Source organism: Malaclemys terrapin, chromosome 9, assembly GCF_027887155.1.
Source record: "Malaclemys terrapin pileata isolate rMalTer1 chromosome 9, rMalTer1.hap1, whole genome shotgun sequence".
Lineage (NCBI taxonomy): Eukaryota > Metazoa > Chordata > Testudines > Emydidae > Malaclemys > Malaclemys terrapin.
The window spans coordinates 102,782,174-102,804,330 of record NC_071513.1 but is presented as its reverse complement, the minus strand read 5'-3'; the positions used below and the strand labels follow the sequence as shown (position 1 = coordinate 102,804,330).

At 53.4% G+C, this 22,157-nt stretch overlaps 1 protein-coding gene across 2 annotated transcripts in view; it reads left to right on the top strand.

The window, feature by feature from the left end:
- Window positions 1-13,952, top strand: part of P3H2 (prolyl 3-hydroxylase 2) — a 108,638-nt gene extending 94,686 nt beyond the window's left edge. For both annotated transcript variants that reach the window (XM_054040227.1, XM_054040228.1), the window contains exons 9-15: window positions 2,598-2,725; window positions 3,940-4,035; window positions 4,126-4,276; window positions 4,749-4,866; window positions 5,542-5,617; window positions 10,819-10,959; window positions 13,753-13,952. In XM_054040227.1, coding sequence (XP_053896202.1) covers window positions 2,598-2,725; window positions 3,940-4,035; window positions 4,126-4,276; window positions 4,749-4,866; window positions 5,542-5,617; window positions 10,819-10,959; window positions 13,753-13,845 — 803 coding nt within the window. In that variant the 3' untranslated portion in view covers window positions 13,846-13,952. The remainder of the gene's footprint in view (window positions 1-2,597; window positions 2,726-3,939; window positions 4,036-4,125; window positions 4,277-4,748; window positions 4,867-5,541; window positions 5,618-10,818; window positions 10,960-13,752) is intronic.
- Window positions 13,953-22,157: the final 8,205 nt, after the last annotated feature.

The window sequence follows — 22,157 nt, the reverse complement described above, 5'->3', positions numbered from 1 at the left end:
CAAGGCCAGGGCAAATCCTTCGGTTTTGTAAAGACAGTCTAGCCGTGAGCAACGCCCTAGCACTTCCCCGTTTGCACGGGAGAGCTCACCAGCACCGTGCATGCTGGGACCCGGCACAGCGCAGGTGCCAGGTAGATCAACACCTACAAACAGAAGGAAAATGAAGTTTCATGTTTGCAACGTAGCAGTCACCCTCCTTTCCCTGGCGGGGACGTGCAGCACGTCCATGTCAGCTTGCTGGATATTTGTGGTTCACTTTTTAACAGCTCCATCCTGGTTACTGAAGTTGATCTTCTGCCAGCAATGGGGAGCTACTGAAAGCAAATCCAGAAGGAAGCAGGAACAAAAACTTCCTTAGCCCAATGTATTGTGTATGTATAAGAGACGAACCTGATCCAGGAAGTTCAGAGCCCAATCGGCTAGTGCCCCGAGTGTGTGAGGTTTGGATCCAGGACTCTCTTTCTGATACGTGCGTGTTTATAATAAATATTATCATCAAGCGACAGAACGGATTGTGAGGGATGCTCCCTGTCCAAGAAACCTAAATCTTCTTTGCAGATCATTCCTCAGCGAGCGATGGGATCTCAACTCACTACCGTGTCTCCTCCGTTGGCCTGGGGCCCTTCCAAACCAGCAATGTGCTGCAGTTGACAAAGAAAGGAGGATTTAATAGAAATGCTCCATCGTGCCACATTTCGAGAGGAGTGCTGCTTTTCATTGCAGCTTTCCAACAGCAGTTCTGTTTCCCGTGGCGCCGAAGCATTTCACCCCCCCACCCCCAGAGAAACATCTGGTTAAGGATTTAGTTTTCGAAACACACAGACTTTGTTTTCATTGTCTTGTTTTTCTGTTTGGATGAGGGCGGCCTCATCCCGTGTCCATGCGCAGGAGAGCGAGCGTGTGAGCCAAATAGCTAATCACTTCCCCACTCCCTGCAAGGTACGTGTCCGATTCACCAACTGCCTCGTATTTATTTGTAATACCCTAGCTCCTAGGAGCTAGGCGCTGTACAAACCCAGGACAAAAAAACCTGTCCTGACCCCAATCTGCAGTATGGAATGCTGGCCCAAGGCAGACTTGTGCCAAGTGAAGACGGCATTATCTCCATGCTATCGGGACAATACATTGCCTGGTAGATTTCAAGAGGACCTCAAAACCAACCCAAGATATTACCCATTGTGAACAGATATGAATTGATTATTTAAAATCCTTCCTCAAAAAAGGGGTCTTGGCTGGAATCTCCAGGGAATACCACAGGAAACCACTGTGTGCGTCCCCATGCCCAGTAAAACATGCAATGTCTCTTCAGCTGGTGTTTGACAGCTTTCCTGTAGCCAAAGCATACTGCATCTTGGACGGCTGCAGCGCCAGGACACCGGGATGAAGTTTTGCTGGCCTGAAATAACTTTAGTGCCCCTATGAGCTTGCAGGCCTGGAAAATGGGGTCTGCCCCAGAGCATGATGGGAGAGGGAGGTGCAGGCCTACCTTCATAGAGCGAATCTAGCCAGGGGCTCTTCTAGCAATAGATAAACTAGGCAGCAGGTCTGGCTCCTCTGTCAGGACAATTTGAGCGGCATTGTGACCCTGCGGGCCAAGTTGCAATGCTGCTCACTGCAGTTTGGCCCGGCCGCCTCTCTGGCGTGACGGAAGGGCGGCCAGGCCGAATCGGCTGCTGTAGGCCTACGAGGAGGGGGCGGAACATTGGTGTTCGAGCTGCCTGTGATGGCAGCAGTCCTTCCCAGGGCCTTTAGGAATGACCCCTCCAGTAATGGGGCCTTAGGTCTAGGAATGATTTGTGATGCGCTAGCGCCTGGAGGCCCCGTTTGGGAAGCCAGGCCCTTTCGTGCGAGCTGCTGTGCACGCATCGTGAGACCATCCCTGCGCCAAGGAGCTTAGAACGTAGAAAACAAGAGACAAGATAAGGGTTCAGCAAACTGGAGGGGTGAGGCTACTGGGAGCAGCACAATGGAGTGGTCCCCAGCGGCACAGAACTGCCACTTCCACAGCTTCCTGGTCTCCCAGGAGCCCTGCGTGGGGTGGGGTGGGGGGCAGATCCGCTCCATGACCGCAGATTGGCCCTCAATGAAAGCTCCTGTCAGCAGCATTAGGCAGGAATAATGCAGCTCGCTCCCAGCAGCCACAGAGGAAAAAGAAGACCGAAAAAATGCTGACGACGATTCCAGGGGCCGGTGCCTTGAGCCAAAGACAAAAAGGCTCGTACAGAACGAATGCAGTGGAAATTTAGGGTCGACTTAAAATAGGAATTGGTTCTATCAGTTGCTCTGCAAAAAAGCCAGTTCGCTGGTGTCCGGGGCCCCGCTGCGTCTCTGTGCAGCGTTTTAGAGTCTGGCCCGTGCGTTGCCAAAGAGCCTGATGAGAAAGTGGGAATCTCTGGCACTCTCGCAGTGAGTGGATTTCACCTCTGTGTCTTTGTTATTGACGCCAGGCCAGATCCTGCTCTCTGTTACACGGCTGTGAAGCCAGGCCTCTGGAACGCCACCAGGGTGATCTCAGCTGGCCTGGTGCCTCCGTGTGACTGACAAGCCAGTGAAGAGGTGTCGTGTTCAGGGTTGTTTTGTATCTGTCTTTCTGTTAGGCGGGTCTCTGCTCTACAGCGACGTGCAGTTCATCTATAACTCCCAGCAGCTGAACGGCACGCAGCGAGTGCTACTGGATAACGTCATCTCGGAGGAGGAGTGCCAGGAGCTGCGCAGAGTGGCCAATGTGAGCATCTGAGATGCCGGGGAGGGGGGCTGCTGGGTGGAAGGGCAGGGACGGGGGGTTGTTGGTTGCAGAGGAGCCACGTGGGCAGAGGGTCTGGGCCGGGGGAGTCATGTGCAGAGGGTGTAATTGTCTGGTTTTGCCTAACTGCACAAGGCCCCCAGCAAACACAAAGAACGTGTCTCCAAATTCCAGCCTCCCACACGCACGTAACCGCTAACGAGGTCTCTGGGAGTTGCGTGGGTGTATCCAGGGTCAGAGGTTGGCTTCTGCAACAAAACGGTGTGATCCATGCACTAGGGGAGCATATCAAAGGGCCGTCTGCAGTCCTCTCCAGCCCCACTGCCGGCCCATGCTGCAGCGCTGATAGACATCAGCTCGGGATCTGGCCCACTGTGTTTGCCAGTTACATAAGAAGACCCAGTTAGGGAATAGCCCACCCCAAATAATCCCTTTGCCTGGGTTCCAGGTAGCCCCTGAAGTGAGTTGAATCATCTCATTCGCGTTTCCCCGAGGGGTGCAGTTTGTTTACTTTTTGCATTTCACTCAGAGGGGACAGTGATAGCAGCGGGCCATTTTCGCTAGCTCTCTATCATTTTCTCCCGGTTTCTCTCTGCACACAGGGCCGTAAGCTTTGAGTTCAACAAGACTTTGGCGGGGAGCCTTGAATCCCACAGCAGATATTTTCATTTTAAAAAAACTGGATGACATTTAAGGAAAGTTCATGAGTTGCGAGGATAATTTTCCATTTTGCTTCTTTAGCAAAATTTGAGCTGTGTTCTCGAACAATACTACCCAGCTTGTACATAGTGCCTTCAACCCAGAGAGCTCCAAGGACTTTGCAGAGGAGATAAGGACCATTATCCCCATTTTAGAGAGGGGGAAACTGAGGCACCGTGGTGGAGCGGCTTGCCCGAAAGCAAAGTTGTAGCTGAGCTAAAAACACAGCCTTGCACTCCTGAATCTCTCTGGGCTGTCACAGAGCCATGGCGGCTCAATTGTCATCTCAACCAGTAACGGTGTTGCAATCGGCCCTTAGCCATTGCCACTGACGGTGACCAAAGCAGAAGGGAACTCACCTAATTCCATCAGTATTTCTTATTGGTGAGGGTTAGATATTTTGGGTGGGCAGAGCAGGATAAACCGGATTTGGGGGTTTCTGCTCAGGATAACCGATGTCCCTGCCCTCTGACCTCTGCTCATGTCTTTTCTTCCAGGGGATCATGCTGGCTGGAGATGGCTATCGCGGGAAAAGCTCACCCCACACCCCCAACGAGAAGTTTGAAGGGGCCACCGTCCTCAAAGCTCTCAAGGTGCGATTTGCCCCTCTCTCCGGGGCTTGGGGGGTGCTCTGCCCCCCTCTGGGCAGCCAGTGCTCACTCTGGCATGTGCTTGCCCTGCAGTTCGGCTACGAGGGGCGCGTCCCACTCAAGAGTGCCCGCCTGTTCTACGACGTCAGCGAGAAGGCCCGCAGGATTGTGGAGTCCTACTTCCGGTTGAACTCCACCCTTTACTTCTCCTACACGCACATGGTGTGCCGCACCGCCCTGCCGGGTAAGGGGGGCAGGGGCCGGCCTGGTGGCTCAGTGCTAACGAAACAGTCCGGAGGGAGGGAACGGCACTGTTTGTACTGTCTCCTGCCTCAGAGATGCCTCCCCCACGTCCTCCCTGGAGGAAGCCACCTGCAGGGGCCATGAGTTTGTTCGTTCTTTCGTTCTTCATCTCTCATCTGCCTCTCCTCCTTCCCTTCTCTGTCTCAGTGCCCCCCGCTTGCTCTCAGTCACCCCAGATTGGCATGTCTGTTCCATCTGACCCACGGTGTTTCCCGCCTTGCTGCGGTGGGCGCAAGGCAGGTGTCAGTTCTTCGTCTCCGGGCTCCCTGTAGTCCCCCTCTTCGCCCGCGGTCTTTGCATTTTTGCTGGCAGCGAGACCCCTCCCAAGTGCAAAGGCCACTGTGGGGAGCTGAGCTCGGAGACCCTGTCACACTCATCTCACCTCTTCCTCTCCCCCGCGTGGTACTGCCTAGGCCAGCAGGAGAAAAGGAATGACCTGAGCCATCCCATCCATGCTGACAACTGCCTGCTGGATCCCGAGGCCAGCGAGTGCTGGAAGGAGCCCCCGGCCTACACCTTCCGGGATTACAGGTAGGAACGCGGGGCTGGGATGCCGTGTGCCAGATGCAGGTGCCAGGCCAGGGGAAACAGAGCGGGCATGTTCCTCGCTGGGCACCAGGTCGGTGGGGCGTGACCACGAGAGCCCGCTTTGGCGCCGATGCCTGGTAAAGGTCGGCCGCCCTAGAGCAGGTAGATCCCAGCCAGCGATGGGCTGAGGAGGCAGGCTCCAGACCATGGTACGGTCGTGGGTTTAGGAGGAATTGGGGCCAAGGTCCAGGCAGCGGTTGGCTGCGGCAGCCCCATGGTATTCTAGGCTGTTTCACCCACCTCGCAAGGCTGGCCAGTCTGGGGAGATGGTCAGCACATCCATGCCAGGAAGGACGGAGGTGCATCCCTGCTGGGCTTAGATACAACCCAGAGGGGAGATTACCCACCCCCACCCCATCTCCATCCCCCACATACCTGCCCCTGCTAGCACCACAGGACAGGCGGGACCCTGAAATCCTGTGGGCCCAGCCACCTCCCATTGACGTCAGTGGGAGCCTTTCCCTGGCAGGCGGAGTGGGGCCTGGGAGAGTGGTGAGCATTCTTCTTCCCACTGGCCCACGGGCAAATCCTGTGTTTGTTAATGTCCACTGTGAGCCCCTCCCCTCCCGCCCGGGGCAGCCAGCCAGCCTCACCGGGGTCTTGTCGTTCTTCCCCCAGCGCCCTGCTGTACATGAACACGGATTTCGAAGGCGGGGAGTTTATATTCACGGAGATGGATGCCAAAACTGTTACTGTGAGTAAACCGCCTTGGCTGGCAAAGCCGATGTCAGTGGGTTGGCTGAGGAGATCCATGTTGTTTTCCTTCCTAGTCCGTTCCTCCAGAGCGCCAGGTTTTGTACCAGGGGAGAGGAGGCCCCATGGGAGTTCCTGAACCGGAGGCTGGTCCTGCCTATCTTGTCTCTCAAGTGTCCAACACTATGAACCGCCCATGGTGCGTGGGACTTTGGTTCAACTCCTCAAAAGTATTTAGGAGTTCAGTGGGAATTCGGCACCTGAATACCCTTTTGAGGGATTGGGCCCTTAGAGTTCTTGTTCCCTACACTTAACGCTGAGCAGTGCCGTAAACAGAGCTGGTCTACTGCTTTTTCCCATCAGCCAACATTTGATGGCAAAGGAGTTAGACGAAATGGACGGTCTGATGATGACGCTGATCTTCAGCAGTGCTTTCCATCGGAAGAGCTCGAAGCCCTTGAGAAATATTAGATAAGTCTCATGCCTTGGTGAGGAGGATTGCGATGGTGATTACCCCAGTTTACAGATGGAGAAACCGAGGCACGGAGAGGTGATGCAGCTTGCCCAAGGCTGTGCAGCGGGTTAGCATCAGGCCTAAAAAGAGAACCCAGGTGTCCTGACAAACAGCCTTCTTCTTTGGCCACCCAGTGATGGTCTAGAGGGAACCTGTTCATAAGGCAGCACAAATGTCAAGCTGCTAACTCCATTCCCTGGGACGTGTTCACAGAGCTCTTCCGCTCTCTGCTAGGGTGTGTCAGCGAGCCAGGATTGGTCGAGCCACTCGGGAAGATGCTTGTTAACTTCCTTTCCAAGCTGAGTCACACAGAGAGACAGCAGGGCGGAGTGCGGGAAAGATACATGCCGCTGTTGCTGAACAAAACTGACCCTGGTCTCCTTGGAGGCAATGGAAAAACACTCAGTGATTTCAGTGGCAGCAGGATTGGGCCCTCAGGAGTGAAAAGGGTAACACATGCTGGGATCTAGTTAAAGGGCTACAGCTGGGGCCGTGGACAGCCAGGGCTTTTCAGATGACTTCAGCTATGACCTCAGACGAGGGGGCCCCTTCATAAAACAGTCACATCCCTAGCCTCGGTAACCTTAGACTAGAATCCATTCTAGGTGTAATCTGAAAAGACATTCACCATCCTAATGCTGCAGAACAAGGCTACCCAGAGTGTGAGGTCTTCAGTGTGGCCCACAGTCACCCTCTCTCTACAACGGCCAATGAGGACAGCCTTAACCGGCGGGAGGGTTTTTATTGCTACCGAATTAAGCTAACAAGCAATTTCTGTTCCTCTGTCATGAGTAGGGTGACCAGACAGCAAGTGTGAAAAATCAGGACAGAGGGTCGGGGGGGGGGGGGGGGGCAATAGGAGCCTATATAAGAAAAAGACCCAAAAATCGTGACTGTCCCTATAAAATCGGGACATCTGGTCACCCTAGTCATGGGAGATACAAGTGGAAGCAAATTTTAAATTTTTATTAAATCTAATGTTAAAAAAATTATATAATACATAGGTTGGGAACAGAGTGTCTGTACATCTGGGCATAGTGCTTAGATTATCCACAAATACAAAGTTTGTTTTTAAAAGTAGAGTAGTAATCCGCAATAACCCACATTTAGGTGAATAGATTTAACAATACAGTTTAGATATTAGAATCTGAATACTCAGGTACATCACTCATGAGAAGTTGGACAGAGATTTGGTTGTGGAAAGCAAAATATATCAATGAGAGGGGATTGTCCCTCTCTGATTGAGAATTAGGTTGGTTGTCCATTTAGAAAATACAATCCACGAGGAAAGTATTTGTTACTTTCCCTACTAAAGCCGTGTCGTAACCTTGCTGCTGGCATCCCGTGCGCCTACAATCACTCAGGATTCCTGACTTCTGCAGAGAGTTTTGGAATCTCTGATCCATTAAGTAAAAGGTTTAGACTAAGACACAAAGTTTATTTAAAAAAACCTGGCAGGCTGGCCGAGGATCCTACTTCGTGTGGTTGCCCAATTGACTGAGCTTCTGCACCCCCTAGTGGTCAAATTTGAAGCAAGCAAGACAAGGTGGGTGAGGTACAAAACTTTGCCTCTCTCGCCAACAGAAGTTGGTCCAATAAAAGATATGATCTCCCCCACCTTGTCTCTCTAATATCCCAAGACCAACATGGCTTCAACAACACTGTGTCATAGAAAAGTAAGGTCATCAAATCTGGCCCCCTGCGCTGCGGGAGGACCAAGAAAACCTAGACCATCCCTGTTCACCCTGTTCTTAAAAGCCTCCAGTGACAGGGATTCCACAACCTCCCTGGGGAGCCTTTCCAGAGCTCAACTCCTCTGAGAGTTAGAAAGTTCTTCCTAATGTCTAACCTACATCTCCCATGCTGCACATTAAACCCATTGCTTCTGATCCTCTCTTCAGTGGACATAGAGAACGTGTGATCCCTGTTCTTTTTAGAACAGCCTCTCACACATCTGAAGACTGTTATCAAGTCCCCTCTTGGTCTGCTCGTCTCCACACTAAACATGCCCCGTCTTTTAAACTTTCCTCATAGTTCAGGTTTTCTAAACCTTGGATCATTTTTGTTGCTCTCCTCTGGCCTCTTTCCAGTCTGTCCACATCTTCCCTCAAATGTGGCACCTCGCATTGGGCACAGTACTCCAGCAGAGGCCTCATCAGTGCTGAGTAGAGCAGGACAATTACCTCCAATGTCTTACATACGACACTCCTGTTAACTCACCTAGAATGATACAAGTGATATCCTGTTAAAAAAATAAGCCAATCACAGTGCACAGTTAGATTGTGTGTCCCCATCCTTGTCTCCTCCACTCTCCAGCCACCTTCATTTAAAGACAGAATTTGTGCTTGCTATGAGTCCTTTGAATTCAGTTCAGTGTTGATAAATGCAAAGTAATGCACATTGGTTATGTATAATCCCAACTATAGATGTACAATGATGGGGTCTAAATTAGCTGTTACTACTCAAGAGAGAGATCTTGGAGTCATTGTGGAGAGTTCTCTGAAAACATCCACTCAGTGTGCAGCGGCAGTCAAAAAAGCGAACAGAATGTTGGGAATCATTAAGAAAGGGACAGATAATAAGACAAAAGATCATATTGCCTCTAGATAAATCCATGCTACGCCCACATCTTGAATACTGCGTGCAGATGTGGTCACCCCACCTCAAAAAAGATATATTGGAATTGGAAAATGTTCAGAAAAGGGCAACAAAAATGATTAGGGGTATGGAACGGCTTCCATATGAAGCAAGATTAATAAGACTGGGACTTTTCAGCTTGGAAAAGAGACGGCTAAGGGGGATATGATAGAGGTCTATAAAATCATGACTGGTGTGGAGAAAGTAAATGAGGAAGTGTTATTTACTCCTTCTAATAACACAAGAACTCGGGGTCACCAAATGAAATTAATAGGCAGCAGGTTTAAAACAAACAAAAGGAAGTACCTGGTAATGTTTTCACACAACGCACAGTCCACCCGTGGAACTCTTTGCCAGAAGATGTTGTGAAGGCCAAGACTATAACATGGTTCAAAAAAGAACTAGATTCAGGCAGTCTTCGGACTTACGACACAATTGGTTCCTGAAAATTGCGTTGTAAGTCGAAATGTTGTAATTCGGAACCACAATCCACTCCACTCCACTCGGGACCGAATGTCCTAAAGTCAAAACCAATTGTCGTAAGTTAAATCAGAGTGTCAATTCAGAAATGTCTTAAGTCGAACGTCGTAAAGTCGAGGACTGCCTGTAATTCATGGAGGACAGATCCATCAATGGCTATTAGCCAGGATGGGCAGGGACGGTGTCCCTTGCCTCTGTTTGCCAGAGGCTGGGGATGGGCGACAGGGGATGGATCACTTGATTCTCTGCTCTGTTCATTCCCTCTGGGGCACCTGGCATTGGCCACTGTTGGCAGACAAGATACTGGGCTAGATGGACCCTTGGTCTGACCCAGTCTGGGCGTTCTTATGTTCTTATGTATGAAATATCAACTGCCCAGTTCTCTGTTTGAAAGGCACTTTTGGAATGAGGAGTCCAGTGCCAGGCCTTTAGAGAAATGTCTGTTTTCAAAAGTGCTCGTCACCCCTTTGGTGTGTTCATTCAGCCCGGATATTGCAGGAGCTCCACAGCCGCACAGGCTGCAAGGGAAATCAGATCGATTGACCGGGGCCAATTGTCCTGAAATTCAGGAGTCTTTTGTATTCCAGCACTGAAGATTACCCTGTATTAGGAGTGACTCTGCAGAAAGCGGGGAGGGGTATTATCCCAGCTGGTCATTTTGCTGATTCTAGAACTGCTCCCACATTGAGCCATGTGGACCAGGCTGAAGCAGGCAGTTTAAAGTCACCACACCCGCTGCAGGACATCAGGCAGGGCCCTGCTTCCTGGGGGCTTGCCAGGCCCCCTTGCAGAGCCGTTGCAGTGAATCAGCGTGAATTCAGCCAGGCTAGATTGTAGCAGCATCAGGGTCAGGTTTGCTTTATATGTTGTTTCTATAGCTAGCCACAAGCCATAAGTTATTCCAAAGCCCGCTTCAGCCATCTCGGAATATTATCTGGCCCCATCAGAGATTACGTATGGCTCCAAAAGAGGGAGAAGAGGAACATTGCTCGTGTTTCATAGATTCCTGGTTTCCAAGGCTAGAAGGAACCTTTGTCTGACCCCTGTATAGCACAGGCCAGAGAACTGCCCCAAAATAATTCCCAGAGCAGGTCTTTTAGAAAAACATCCCGCCTTGATTAAAAATGGTCAGTGATGGAAAATCCACCGTGATCCTTGGTAAATTAACCATTGGAGCAGTTACCCTCACTGTAGAAATGTATGCAGTCAGAGTGTGATGGTCAACCTGATCTCACTGAAGGAACATCTAATTATGACCTAGTTTGAGCACCGCTGGTTTGCAATGATGGAGTGTGTTGCACTGAATTTTGCACAGACTTTGCACACTGCATCATCTTTTCTGGGTTATTCCTCTGCAACAGGATGGAGCCCTTCTTCTGGAGCTAAATGCCCATCTTGGCACTAAGTTTTTGAGTATCCTGGAGCTATCCAGAGAGATCCATTAAAGTCAAGGGCCTGAACTGATGGGAATCCAGGGCAACACAAGAGATCTGCAGTAGGCTGGTTCTTTGCCATGAGTCTAAATGCTGGTTGTGTTTGCAATGTTTTACTTGGTTTTTTTTTTTTTACAGGCTTCTATCAAGCCAAAGTGTGGGCGCATGATCAGCTTCTCGTCCGGCGGGGAGAACCCCCACGGGGTCAAAGCAGTCACCAAAGGCCAGCGGTGCGCTGTGGCCCTCTGGTTCACTTTGGACCCACTTTACAGAGAGCTGGTGAGTTCTTTCATCGTGACAGGAGCAGAGACAGTCACGAATGGCACGGGGGGTACAGCGGGGAGCTAGTGGAAAACCAGGGAGCTCCGTCATGTGCAGCAAAGAGGCCCCTCTGCCTAGCCACAAAGATGCCTGCCTAGGCAGAGGTGTTGTGTCTGCCTCGGAACCAGGGGATGTTTCCATAGCTGGGTGGAACCCATCTTCAGGGCCTTGGATACTGTCATGATGTACAGAGCATAGGGTTAGAGATGGAAAGGGACTTTTGGGATCAACCAGCGTCCCCCACGCAAAACGAACCCTTCTCCCCCACCCCCAATGAATGCAATAAATGCATTGTAGAAGGCCTGGACTGGGAGTCAGGAGATCTGGATTGAACTGTGTGACCTTCACTTCTCTGGGCCCCAGGTCCCATCTGCACAGTGGGGACAGTCCCCTGTCCTGCCTCAGAGGGGCTTGCGCTGATAAATTCGGCCATGTTTGGGAGCTGCCTATTACGACACTGGGGGGGTGGAGGGCTGGGCAGATCGTGGTTATACTGAAACCTCCACTTAGAGGGTGACAGGGCAAGTGCCAGGTCTCTGTGTAACCCACTAGCTGGTGTGATTTATGTCCCCTGCAGTGCCTGGTCTGAGGGGGTCAGTCTGTTACAGAGCTGGGCTCTTTGCCTCAAGCTGTAGAGACTCGTGCGCTTTGTTCTGCAAGTCGTAGAGTGTAAGGACAGACGGGACCACCAGATAATCCAGGCTGACCTCCGGTATCTCACAAGCCACCACCACCACCCAGTCACCCATGCACCAGCTGGACCCCTGGGTTGGGCCAAGGTGGCAGCCATCACATATGCACCAGTCAAGTCCTGGGACTCGTCCTTGAATGGGACTGGCCTGGTGCATAGCCCTCCTTCTGGGCTCTCCCCAGAGGGGACTGTCACCCTAGAAGAGGATTTGTTGTACTGGATCGTCTCAGTGGTTCCTCAGGTCCCTCCTGCCCCAAGCATGACAAAGCGCTTCAGAGGAACACAAAGAAAACCCATAGTGCACCTGGCCCGTTGTGCCCTGTTGTGGGCCGGGGGCTACAAGCGCCTTCCTCACCCCGTCATGTTTATTGCCTTGAAGCCTGGGCCGCCTCTACCCACATCGGTCTGAGCCTCTAGAACTGCCTCTGTCACTGACAGGCATCAAAACTGGGGCCGGGGTTTTCAAAGGGCTTCAGAGAGTGAGCTGCAGGAGACCCAGGGAAAGGAGTTCCTTGCTCCCCCAGCACTTCTGAAAATCTGCCCATGTGTCTCTTGTGGCAACGCCTTATCGGTCACTCCCAGCGTGAGGGAGGTGTGCAGGGGGGGAGGGAAAGCTCCCTGCTCTGCGATTAACCGGCTCTACCTCCCCAGGGCTGTCTACACTGCAGCCGGGGGTGCGAATGGCACCTCGTGCAGACCTGCTCACGGTACATAGCCACGAGGACGCCGCGGCTTGGCCTTCGCGAGCGAGTACGTCCTGGGCTTGTACTGCTGTTTGTAGTGAGCTAGCCAGGTCCATCTGCACAAGCCGTCGGTCACACCCCAGGCTGCAGTGTAGACATAGCTCCAGTGTCCCTGGTTTGTTCTAGACCCAAATTCACCTCGCAATTCTGCCATCCTCTCACCTCCTGTTTTTGTAACTTCTTTTTCCCTCCTCCAAAGACTGGCTCCCGCCAGTGAGTGCACAGACAGGGGTCAGGATGCTAAAGGAAATGGATTTGAGCTAAATGCCCAGAGGGTTTCCCGTGTGACCCTAGCGTGGGCTGCGTTTTTGGCCAGGTCTCGAAGCAGGGCCTGCAATCTGGGCCCGGCTCTGAGGGTGTGTCTACACTGCAGACAGACACCTGCGGGCTGCAGGCCAAGGTCTGGGAGCCTCCCACCTCGCAGGGTCCTAGAGCCTGGACCCCAGCCTGAGCATGAACATCTATGCTGCAGCTAAACCACCTCTTTGCTTAAGCCCCCCCAAGCCCAAGTCTTTGCAGGTTCTTAATTGCAGTGTAGACAGAACCTTGGAGTGATCTTTTTGCTGAGCATTAGTGACACCTAGTGGACAATTCAGTTAATGACCGGTAGCCCAGTGGAAATCCACAGCAAGGGGGAGGACCAGGAGCGCACCCCAGCTTTGTGAGCGCACGGTGCTTTCAGCCAGTGATCTCAAAGCCCTTAACAACCATTAGTTACTTCAGCCTGGTAGGGCCCTTTTCACCGATGGCAAAGTTCTGGTACGGGGGGTTAAACAGCTCCCTCAGGGCACACTGCAAGTCATCGGCAAAACAGAATAAAGCCCAGGAGTCCTGACACCGAGTCTACTAATCCAGTTGTTAGATTGTGCTTCTGCTTTCTGGGCTCTGGCAACCACAGCCCGTCCATCCCTTGGGGCCTTAGTTTAGGACACTTGTACATGGCGGTGCTGTCGTGATTTGTGTTGTGCTACGTGCTGCATATGCATTGGACGAGACCTGCCCCAAAGAGCTTCAAATCTAGGTAGGCAAGACAGTCAAAGGGTGGGGACGGGAAACTGAGGCACAGAGCAGTCACGTGACCTCCCCAAGGTCATACAGCAAGGTCATGGCAGAGCTGAGAATGGCTCTCCCAAGTGCCAGCTTAGTGTCCAATCCATTAGACTGCACCGTGTCCCCTGGTGAGTTGTGCCGAGGTCTTATACTGGCCTTCTGTGCCAGGATGAATTTCCTCCTTGATAGAGAAATAGCTCAGAGATGAGAGGAGACACCGACACCGCTGCTGATGTTTATTCCTCCTTCTCCTCCTCTTCTCTGCAGGAGCGAATCCAGGCAGACGAAGTGATAGCGACGTTAGACCAAGAGCATCGAGGAGCCAGCGACCTGAACATCAACCCAAAGGACGAGCTATAAACTAGGCCAAGGACTTTCGATTAAATATTTATTTAATATTGTTAATCCTATTAGAACCCTTTTATTTTTATACAGAGCCTCGGTATAAATGAAGTGGTTAATACGAACATGGCGCCTCTGTGTTTTGGCACAGCTCCCTCTGGGCCCCATGTGCGCACCTCTCCTGCTCGGGCTGACTCTTCTGGCTGCATTCACTGGTCTTCCCCAGCACTTCTATTCCCCTGACAGACTCTCTTCCCATTCCTCAGGCAGGGGTCTCTCCTCAGACCCAGACAAGGAGAACATAGAGTGAGAGTTCCTGGAGGATCACACGCCCCATTCCCGGCAGGGCGCTGACCGCAGATTGAGGGGAACTGGACAGTTCTTACGTTGTCCTGGGCTCGTGCAGTGGAGGTCAGACCTGGCTGGTTTGGTTTTTTGTGGTGTCTCCCCTTCCAGAGCCATTCGCGGAGTCAGGTCTGAATCCTGCTGCGGGAAGTGTCCAGGCTCCTGGTGCATGGCTCGGATCTGGCCATAAATTGCTGAGCGCAGCCCGGGGGTTGGAATTGCCTTTTAAGAAGAAATCATGTCCGCTGAGCACAAGATGGACCTGCTCTCCAGCAGGCTCCCGCATGTGCTTTGCACAAGGCCCAGGCAAAGGGGTGTGAAGAAAAGGGGACTAAGCTAAGCCGCTTGATTTCCAGCTGCTCCACGGTGAGATTGGCACGCTCCGTGATTGCATGTTCTCCATTAACAGCTTGGGGTGCTGCTGTCATCTTTGGATAGGTCCATCAATGGCCTATCATTGGTCCATCAATAACGGGTGCCACTACTGGTGAGATTTAAGGTTAGACGTCCCCAGACCCAGGCCCATGCAGTACAGCTTCTGACAGTGTCAAGGATGTTATGATGACATGCTGCTGGGGGTGCATTTTGCATCTGTTCACGGGCAAGAGACTGTAGCTACATCCTGTCCCGGGGCGTGAGCGCATGCCCTGCCGCAGCAAAAGCCATTTATGCTCCTGTCGGTGGTATGTGCTTACTGTGTTCTTCACTCGAAGTGTAATGCCTTGAAGGATCTGGCTTCCTCTGGGGGTAGCGTGGGCTGTCTGTTAAGCTCATGAGCTCCGGTAGGCCACTAAGTCCATATCTTGCTGTGTCGTCTTCTCCACTCGTAGGGTGAATATAACTCTGGGGCCAGGATGGGAGGGCTACAGGCTCAGATCCTCCGCTGCTCTAAATCAGCGCAATCATTGAAGCCAGCGAGGATCCTAACCCTCAGTGCTGGCCCCATGTACAGGGGTGATTCTCACCCCAATCCATCAGCTGCAAAGCAAAGAGCACCTTGGCAGACTGGGAAGTGGGGGTCCCGGCGATACTGTCCCTTTGCCAAAAAGTGCTGCTGGGAGCTTGGCCCTTGCTCAAAATCCCTCTGCTCCCCCCTCCCCCCCGGCATTTCGAGGGCATTGGGAATCTGATCCCATTCACTTGTTCTCTCTCCTCTGTAACGGAGCTAATGCTGAACCTGCCCCAAGTTTCCCTGAATCGGCAGCAATGCCGTCCTCCTCGTGGCTGCAAAGGCCTTCCTCAGGGCTTGTCTGCTTCCAAAGTCGCCACCTCGGCGGGCAGGGGAACTGGTGCTCATGCGCTTGCTCTTGTTCGGATAGACGTCTGTCAAAATGCCCAGCAGCTTCATGCCTTAGCGCAGGCGCGGAGCCATCTCAGTGCGGGCTGCTCCTGGCGGCAGGTCGATTACGTGACCAGGCCCGGAAGGGGCAGAGCTACATCCTTGCCAGGGAAGAAGGGCGTTTACCGCGTGCCCCTGAGCCAGAATTTGCTGCCACCTTCCTGCTGAGGCTGGGAGGGGGCAACTTCCCTCAGCCCAGGTGGTACGAAACCATGCAAACGGCCAGCCTTCGCTCTGGCCCTGTTTCCCAGGGGTTCTTGCCCCAGCCCCAGGTCTGGTGGGATCAACATTTGTTTCGGCGGTAAGACGGAGGCAGCATGCAGGTGCGGTAGGTTCCCTCCAACGTGCTGCGAGGCTGCTGCAAATCTTCAGCCTGTTTCTTTTCTAATATCCCAGCCCCTCTGTAATGTCTCTTCCAGAACCAGGGGTGCCCTGTTCAAACCACAGGAGCAGCAATGCATGAGGAATGGCATTTACGTCCTTACAGGCGAGCTCTGTAAGCTGTTGCCCCACACTGACTCCTGCTGCCTAGTTTATTAATCAGCAAATGCTTCGTCTGTGTTGTACGAGGGTGTTTACGCGGCTTCCCCCTTCATTAATGCATCAACACTAGCTCCCACCCCTTCTGCGGGGGTTGGGGGGCCAGTGGCTTACTCTGCCATTGCAAATTCCAGGAGCCCTAAAACGCCCCCAGCTCCCCTGCAAAAGCAAGCCTGCTCGTCTCCACCCACCTGCTGCGCACTCCAGTTCTCAGTGCCTCCGAAGCCAGAAGGGCACAGCCCTATTTACATGCATCTCCCTCGGTTCTTGCAGCGGCCGGTGAGGAAAGGAACAACACGGCAGATGCGCTATCACGCTCCCATTGCAGGTTGTGATTTGGTTGCTGCTATTTTGCTGTTAGCGAGAGAGCTGTGTCTAAACCCAGGGGAATAAACTCCACAGAGGACACAGCCTTGGCCTCGGGTGATTTATCCAGACAGGCCCAGGATCGGCTGGGAGGAGGCCTCTCTGGAGGAAGCATTGGTTTTTGCACTTGCAGTGGTCACTTGTTTGCACAGCTGTAAGTTAACTATTGGGTAACACAATAGGTTTGGAAAGCCCTCATTGGCCTCTGTATCGGCGCTAAAGGAGCTCAGGCCTTGGCTACACTCGCGGATTTACAGCGCTGTGAAGCACAAGTGTAGTCGCGCCGCCAGCGCTGTGAGAGCTCGCTCGCAGCGCTGCAAGTACTCCACCTCTCCGAGGGGAATAGCTTGCAGCGCTGCGAGCGAGCGCTGCAGGCGCTGATTACACTGGCGCTTTTCAGCGCTGCACTCGCTGCGCTCACGGGGGGGTGTTTTTTCACACCCCTGAGCGCAGCAAGTGCAGCGCTGTGAATTGCCAGTGTAGCCAAGGCCTCAGGCAGTCGTAGGCACAGCAGCCACTTTCTTAGAGCTGACCCAGCTTTCTCAGTGCCGGGTGGGGTTTGGAAAAGGCCTTGGGCACTGTAGCTTAGTTCCTTGTTACCTGAGCCAGACCCCTCCTCGTACTAAAAACAGCAGCTCGGACAGGTTTAGCAGAGTCTGAGTTATGTCTGAAAAGGGCACAAAGGAAGCTTGCTCTCAGGGACATGGATGTAAGAACGTACTTAGCTGGCTGACAGGCAGGGTGTTTGCGTTTGGGTGGGGATGCGACGGCTGAAAGACAGCGCTGGGCTATCTTACTCAGAAGGATTTGGTTCAAGTGGGATGGTCCTTTTCTTGGCATCCAGGCGTCCCTGCAGCAATCTGCCCTCTCCTGCAGCTGGGGCACGGGGCGGTTCCCCTCTGTGGTTTTGGGTCTCCCAGAGGGATTTATGACGCCGTAGCATAGTGCTGGACCTCAGCCATAAGAACCCTTTGCACTTAATAGCAAGGCTCCCGTCTGAGGGGCTCAGAGCACTTTAGGGACAAGACATTAATCCCCGAGGACGTCGGTAAGGAACGCCTCATTGTCTCTCACCTGAGATGCAGCGCAGGGAAAGCCCCCTCTCATCAGAGCGACGTAGGTGCCTAACTCCCTTGGGCTTCCCCTTGCAAGGACGCAAAGGCAGGAACGTCAGGGAAGTGCCTATTGAACCCCTACGCTGGAGGGAGCTGGCCTCTCCTTGGCAGGCTTGGCAAAGCCGCCTCCACTGCTTGGCAACCGGCGAGCTATTTACAGCCCCGGTTCCCCCCATGTCCCGCTGGGCTGAGCGGCTTGAAAGGGCCACCAGCAGCAGGGCAGTTGGATGAGGGACGTTCGGGGAGGCTGCAGGAGCCAAGTTGCTCAGCCCGATCGCCACCCGCAGCGTGGTTGGTCAGCTTTGCATTACAGCTCCTGGGTGGCTACAAACCCCAGCATGGCGAGGCTGGGCCTTGCCTAGGAAAAGGGGGTGAGTTTACAGCAGGCGTTGCTTGCTCCCCCCGTGCTAACCCCCCCCCCCCCCTTTGCCCCAGGGCGGGTGCAGGTGACAGCCGTGAGGCTGATCCCAGCTGCTCATGTTGGAGCGGGACCCTCAGCTGCCAGCTGAGAGAGACGTTTTCTGTGAGTTTTCATTTTAAAGAATAAACCTCAAACAGTCATTTTTCAGTGTCAACGTGCTCCAGTACCAGTGGCATTAGTTGGGGACAGGCTCCCTTGGCAACTGGGCTCAGCTCCCTAGGCCTAACAAAGCCACATCGGGGTGGAAGCTGGCCTGAGACTGGGACTGGGAGCAATCCTATTCACGGCGCTCCCATCCCAGCATCCTGCATGGCCCCACAAAGTCACGGGACCTCCTGGTCAACCTCCCCCTAGCCCTGGCTAAAACGGCCATCTATAAAACCAGGGAGAGGAGGTTGGCCGATGGGGTTGCTTGTGACTGTGGGGCCTATTTCCGATCCTTCGTCCGCTCACGCAGCCGGGCAGAGTTCCTCTGGGCGGCGTCCGCTGGCTCCCTTGACGCCTTTGAGGAGCAGTGGGCGCTGTCCGGGGTTCTCTGCTCAGTGTCCCCGTCAGGTTCCCTTAGGTTGACCCTTTGACCTCACTCCTGTCCCTGTTATTTTAGTAGTTGTCCCCCGGAATTATTTGGCTTTCAGGTCCTGTGGAGCCTCCCCTTAGGCTGAGGGAAGGTCCTTTAGCAGCGATGGGCTTTGCCCGCCCGCTTCCTGGATCACCATAGGATCCTGCCAGCTACCCAGGCAGAATTGGGACCAGGGACCAACTCAGGAGCTGTAGATCAGGCTAAGAACAGGAGCAGGCTGGAGGAAATGGCCTTGCCCCCAGGTGCCAGCTCTCACCCATTTCTAGAACCTGTCTCCAGCGCATGCACGCCACAGCACCGGGGTGTGTACCCGCCGCCCGCAGCTACCTCACATCCAGTCCCAACCCCGTGCTAACACCACTAGAGCTGGTGCCCAGGTTTTAATCTGGGAAAAGTTGAAATGCAGGATGTCAATTAGCCTGCCACTCCCCCAGAATAGCCACAATTTAGAGTAAAGGGGGGGGAGATGTCGCCCCGAAGGATCCGTACCGATCACTTTGGGCACGGCTTCACTGGCACCGTTAACGCGCTGCCTGGCTTCTGTGGTCACGGCGCAGCGCTGGGAGCTCGCCGCTACACTGCCAGCACTGGGGCACTGTCTACACTCGGGCTTTACAGCGCTGTAACTTGCTGCGCTCGGGGGGGTGTTTTTTCACACCCCCGAGCGAGAAAGTTGCAGTGCTGTGAAGCGCCAGTGTAGACAAGCCCTTAGCCCCAGTGTTGCTCCCACGGCTGCCAATAGAAAAAGCTTCACTCACCCCCTGATTTCAACAGGCACCAGACCCGACACTTGCGTACGTTCTGGTCCCAGGTGAGGAGCAGAGAAGTAGCACATTGCAGCAAGACTGAGTGATTCGTGCACATGCTGCCAGCCGGAGGGATGGAAACAAAGCCTGCGGAGAAGGTGTGGCCGGGGCGGGAGAGAATCTGCTAACGAGATTTCTGGGGTGGTTTCAGATAATGAGCGCAGCGTTAATGGTTGTTGCCGGGCTTCAGAAGGTTAGCGTATGGGGTGCTAATATGTTTAGCTCATTACAAATAAAGGTGGGTTCACTGTTGCCCCATCAGCCTGTCACCGGGCGTGGAAGAAGTGCTAAACAGCTTCTGTATCCCATGTGCTTTCACGAGGGCTCTGAGGGCTCCCACACTGTCAGCTTGAAGTTCCCACAGAGATAAGCAGCAGGTAGGTCCTAGTCTAAGCAGAGGAGATACAGGCAGCCACCCACCATGCCAGTGCAGCACTACGCTCATCTCCAGGGCCCGGCGTTCCCATCCTGCCTTAAACTGTGCTCCAGCCACACGCTGAAGCCCCAGAGAGCAATGCAATTCCTCCCGTGCTTAGAGTTCAGGCCATGGTTAAGTGCTTTGCTGGCTTGGAGCCTTAGCTCACAGGCTAGAAAATGAGGTCATTCTACTCCGCTTTCTGCGGCCATCACAAGACACACACGTGAAAAAGGCCAGACTGGCACTGATTAGCGCGAACCGCAGCCCGGGCAGGGCATGGGACAGTGCCGTGAAGGCTGAGGGCCCAGAGCCTCAACGGGAGTCAGGTGAGTTCAGTGGGATTTGGGTGTCTAAATGCCTGTGCGACACTGGGCCCAGGTGCATTTGCAGAGCTTCTGTGGGGACATCTGTGCTTTGCAAACATCGCGCCGAATTGAGTAACTTGCCAGCTATTTCCTCACGAGAACTAAATTTCTTTGGAAACCTGGTTCAGCAATACAGGGCGAGTGGCCAGGCTGGAGGAGATGTGTGGTTTGAAGCCATAGACATAAATGGGTTAGCACAAAGCTGATTATTGTTTGTGATTCAGGGGCGGCCCCTCTGGGCTGCATGCTACACATCCATGCACTGAGAGACAGCCCCTGTCCCAAAGAGCTTCCATTGTAACTAGCAGAGAAAGGTCAGCACAGAGCGCGGACGTGACTTGCTAGGTCAGTGCCAGAGCTTGAAAATAAAACGCAGGGCTCCTGCCTCCCAGGCCAGCGCTCCAGCCACTAGCTCCCAGGACTGTAGCGCTGGGATTCCTGGGCCCTTTCTACTGGATTGACCCCACCCAGGCCTTGCAGGCCCATTGGCCCAAGGGTGACTGCCATTGTGAAGCTGAGGGCCTGGCCCAGCTCCAGTGAGATGGCTGACGATAGACACAGGCTGCTGTGTGACCTCCCCATTTGCATGCACTGGTCTTTGCGGTCACAAGCAAAGGTACCGTCGATTTGCTGAGGCTTTGGCCTTCACAGCAAGAGGAGTCAGCCCTACAGGCTGTTGTAATGAATGAAGGTTTGGGCCGCTCTTTGCCGCTCCCAGCCAGCCTAGAGCTAGGGTGACCAAACAGCAAGTGTGAAAAATTGGGACGGGGGTGGAGGATAATTGGCACCTATATAAGAAAAAGCCCCAAATATCAGGACTGTCCCTATAAAATCGGGACATCTGGTCACCCTCCCTAGAAATGAGTTTTACAAGTGAGTTTTGTGCTATGGCAAGGGTCTGCATTGACACCTCTTGAGACATGCAGCATAATCTGCATGGACACTCACAGGTCAAGCGTTTCCCACCAACGTGCCCCAACCCTGACCTGGTGGGGCCACCTCAGAGCCAAGGGGCAATTCTACTGCGACCGGCATTAAGGAGCCCAGCTGCGGTGGTGATTGTTGCTGGACCCCGACGTGAGCCTCACCAACAAACAGCCTCCAGCGAGAAACACGTTGCATGTACACAGCCCTGCATCCCAGCCCGCTCAGCCGCACCAGTCCCTCAGGGAGGACTCACAGAGCCGATCACATGCACACCAGAGCTGGTAATAAGAAAACAACCCACCAGCGCCTGAAAACCAGTTCGCCTCAGGCCTCTTTGGGTTGTTTGTTCATTTCGACATCCCCTCCACGGTGCTGTGAGAGGCCGGGAATTGGCAGCTCACCGCACCCACTGTGCCAGTTGCTTTATTTGATTTACCAGCCAACTTGGGTGGATGGGTGGGGACTGACTTTTCCCTTTGTTTTTGTTTTCAAAACCCTCCTGGCTCTGGGTGTGGCGGGTGGGTCAGGGTGTTTTCACATCTATCTCCTGTGTGACAGTTACGTGCCTTCAGCAGCTGGGTCCCTCCTTGGCATGTGTACGTGTGTGTAGGCTACAGGGAACCTTTCCCAGCCCTCGTTATGGAGAGCCATGGAAATAAGGCTGGGAAAACAGGGCGCCAGGATTCCAGCCACCAAGAGCTTCCGTCTCAGGCATCATCGGCCTGGATGCTGCAGAAGAACTTCCTCTTTGCTATTATTTCAGTCACCTCCGGGGGGGAAAGCAAAGTGCGGCGCTTCCTACAGGACCAGACCAACGCCACTGCCACAGCCGCATGGCATGGTGTGTGTGGAGTAATGACCAGCCGGGAGGGAGGGAGGGCACAGAACCACAGCCATTACAGATGGAAAAGGCCTGTTAGGTCATGCCAGCTGTTCCCACAGCCCCTGCTGGAGCAGTCCCTGGAGAATATCAGCCAGTGTTTTGCTCGGCCTAGTGTCAAATGACTCCCACCACTTCCCTTAGGAGACAACTCCACAGGTGACAGATTTCACCATTAGCAAGTGTTTTCCTGCTAGGCTAAGATCACACTAGCAAACGCAGCTCAGG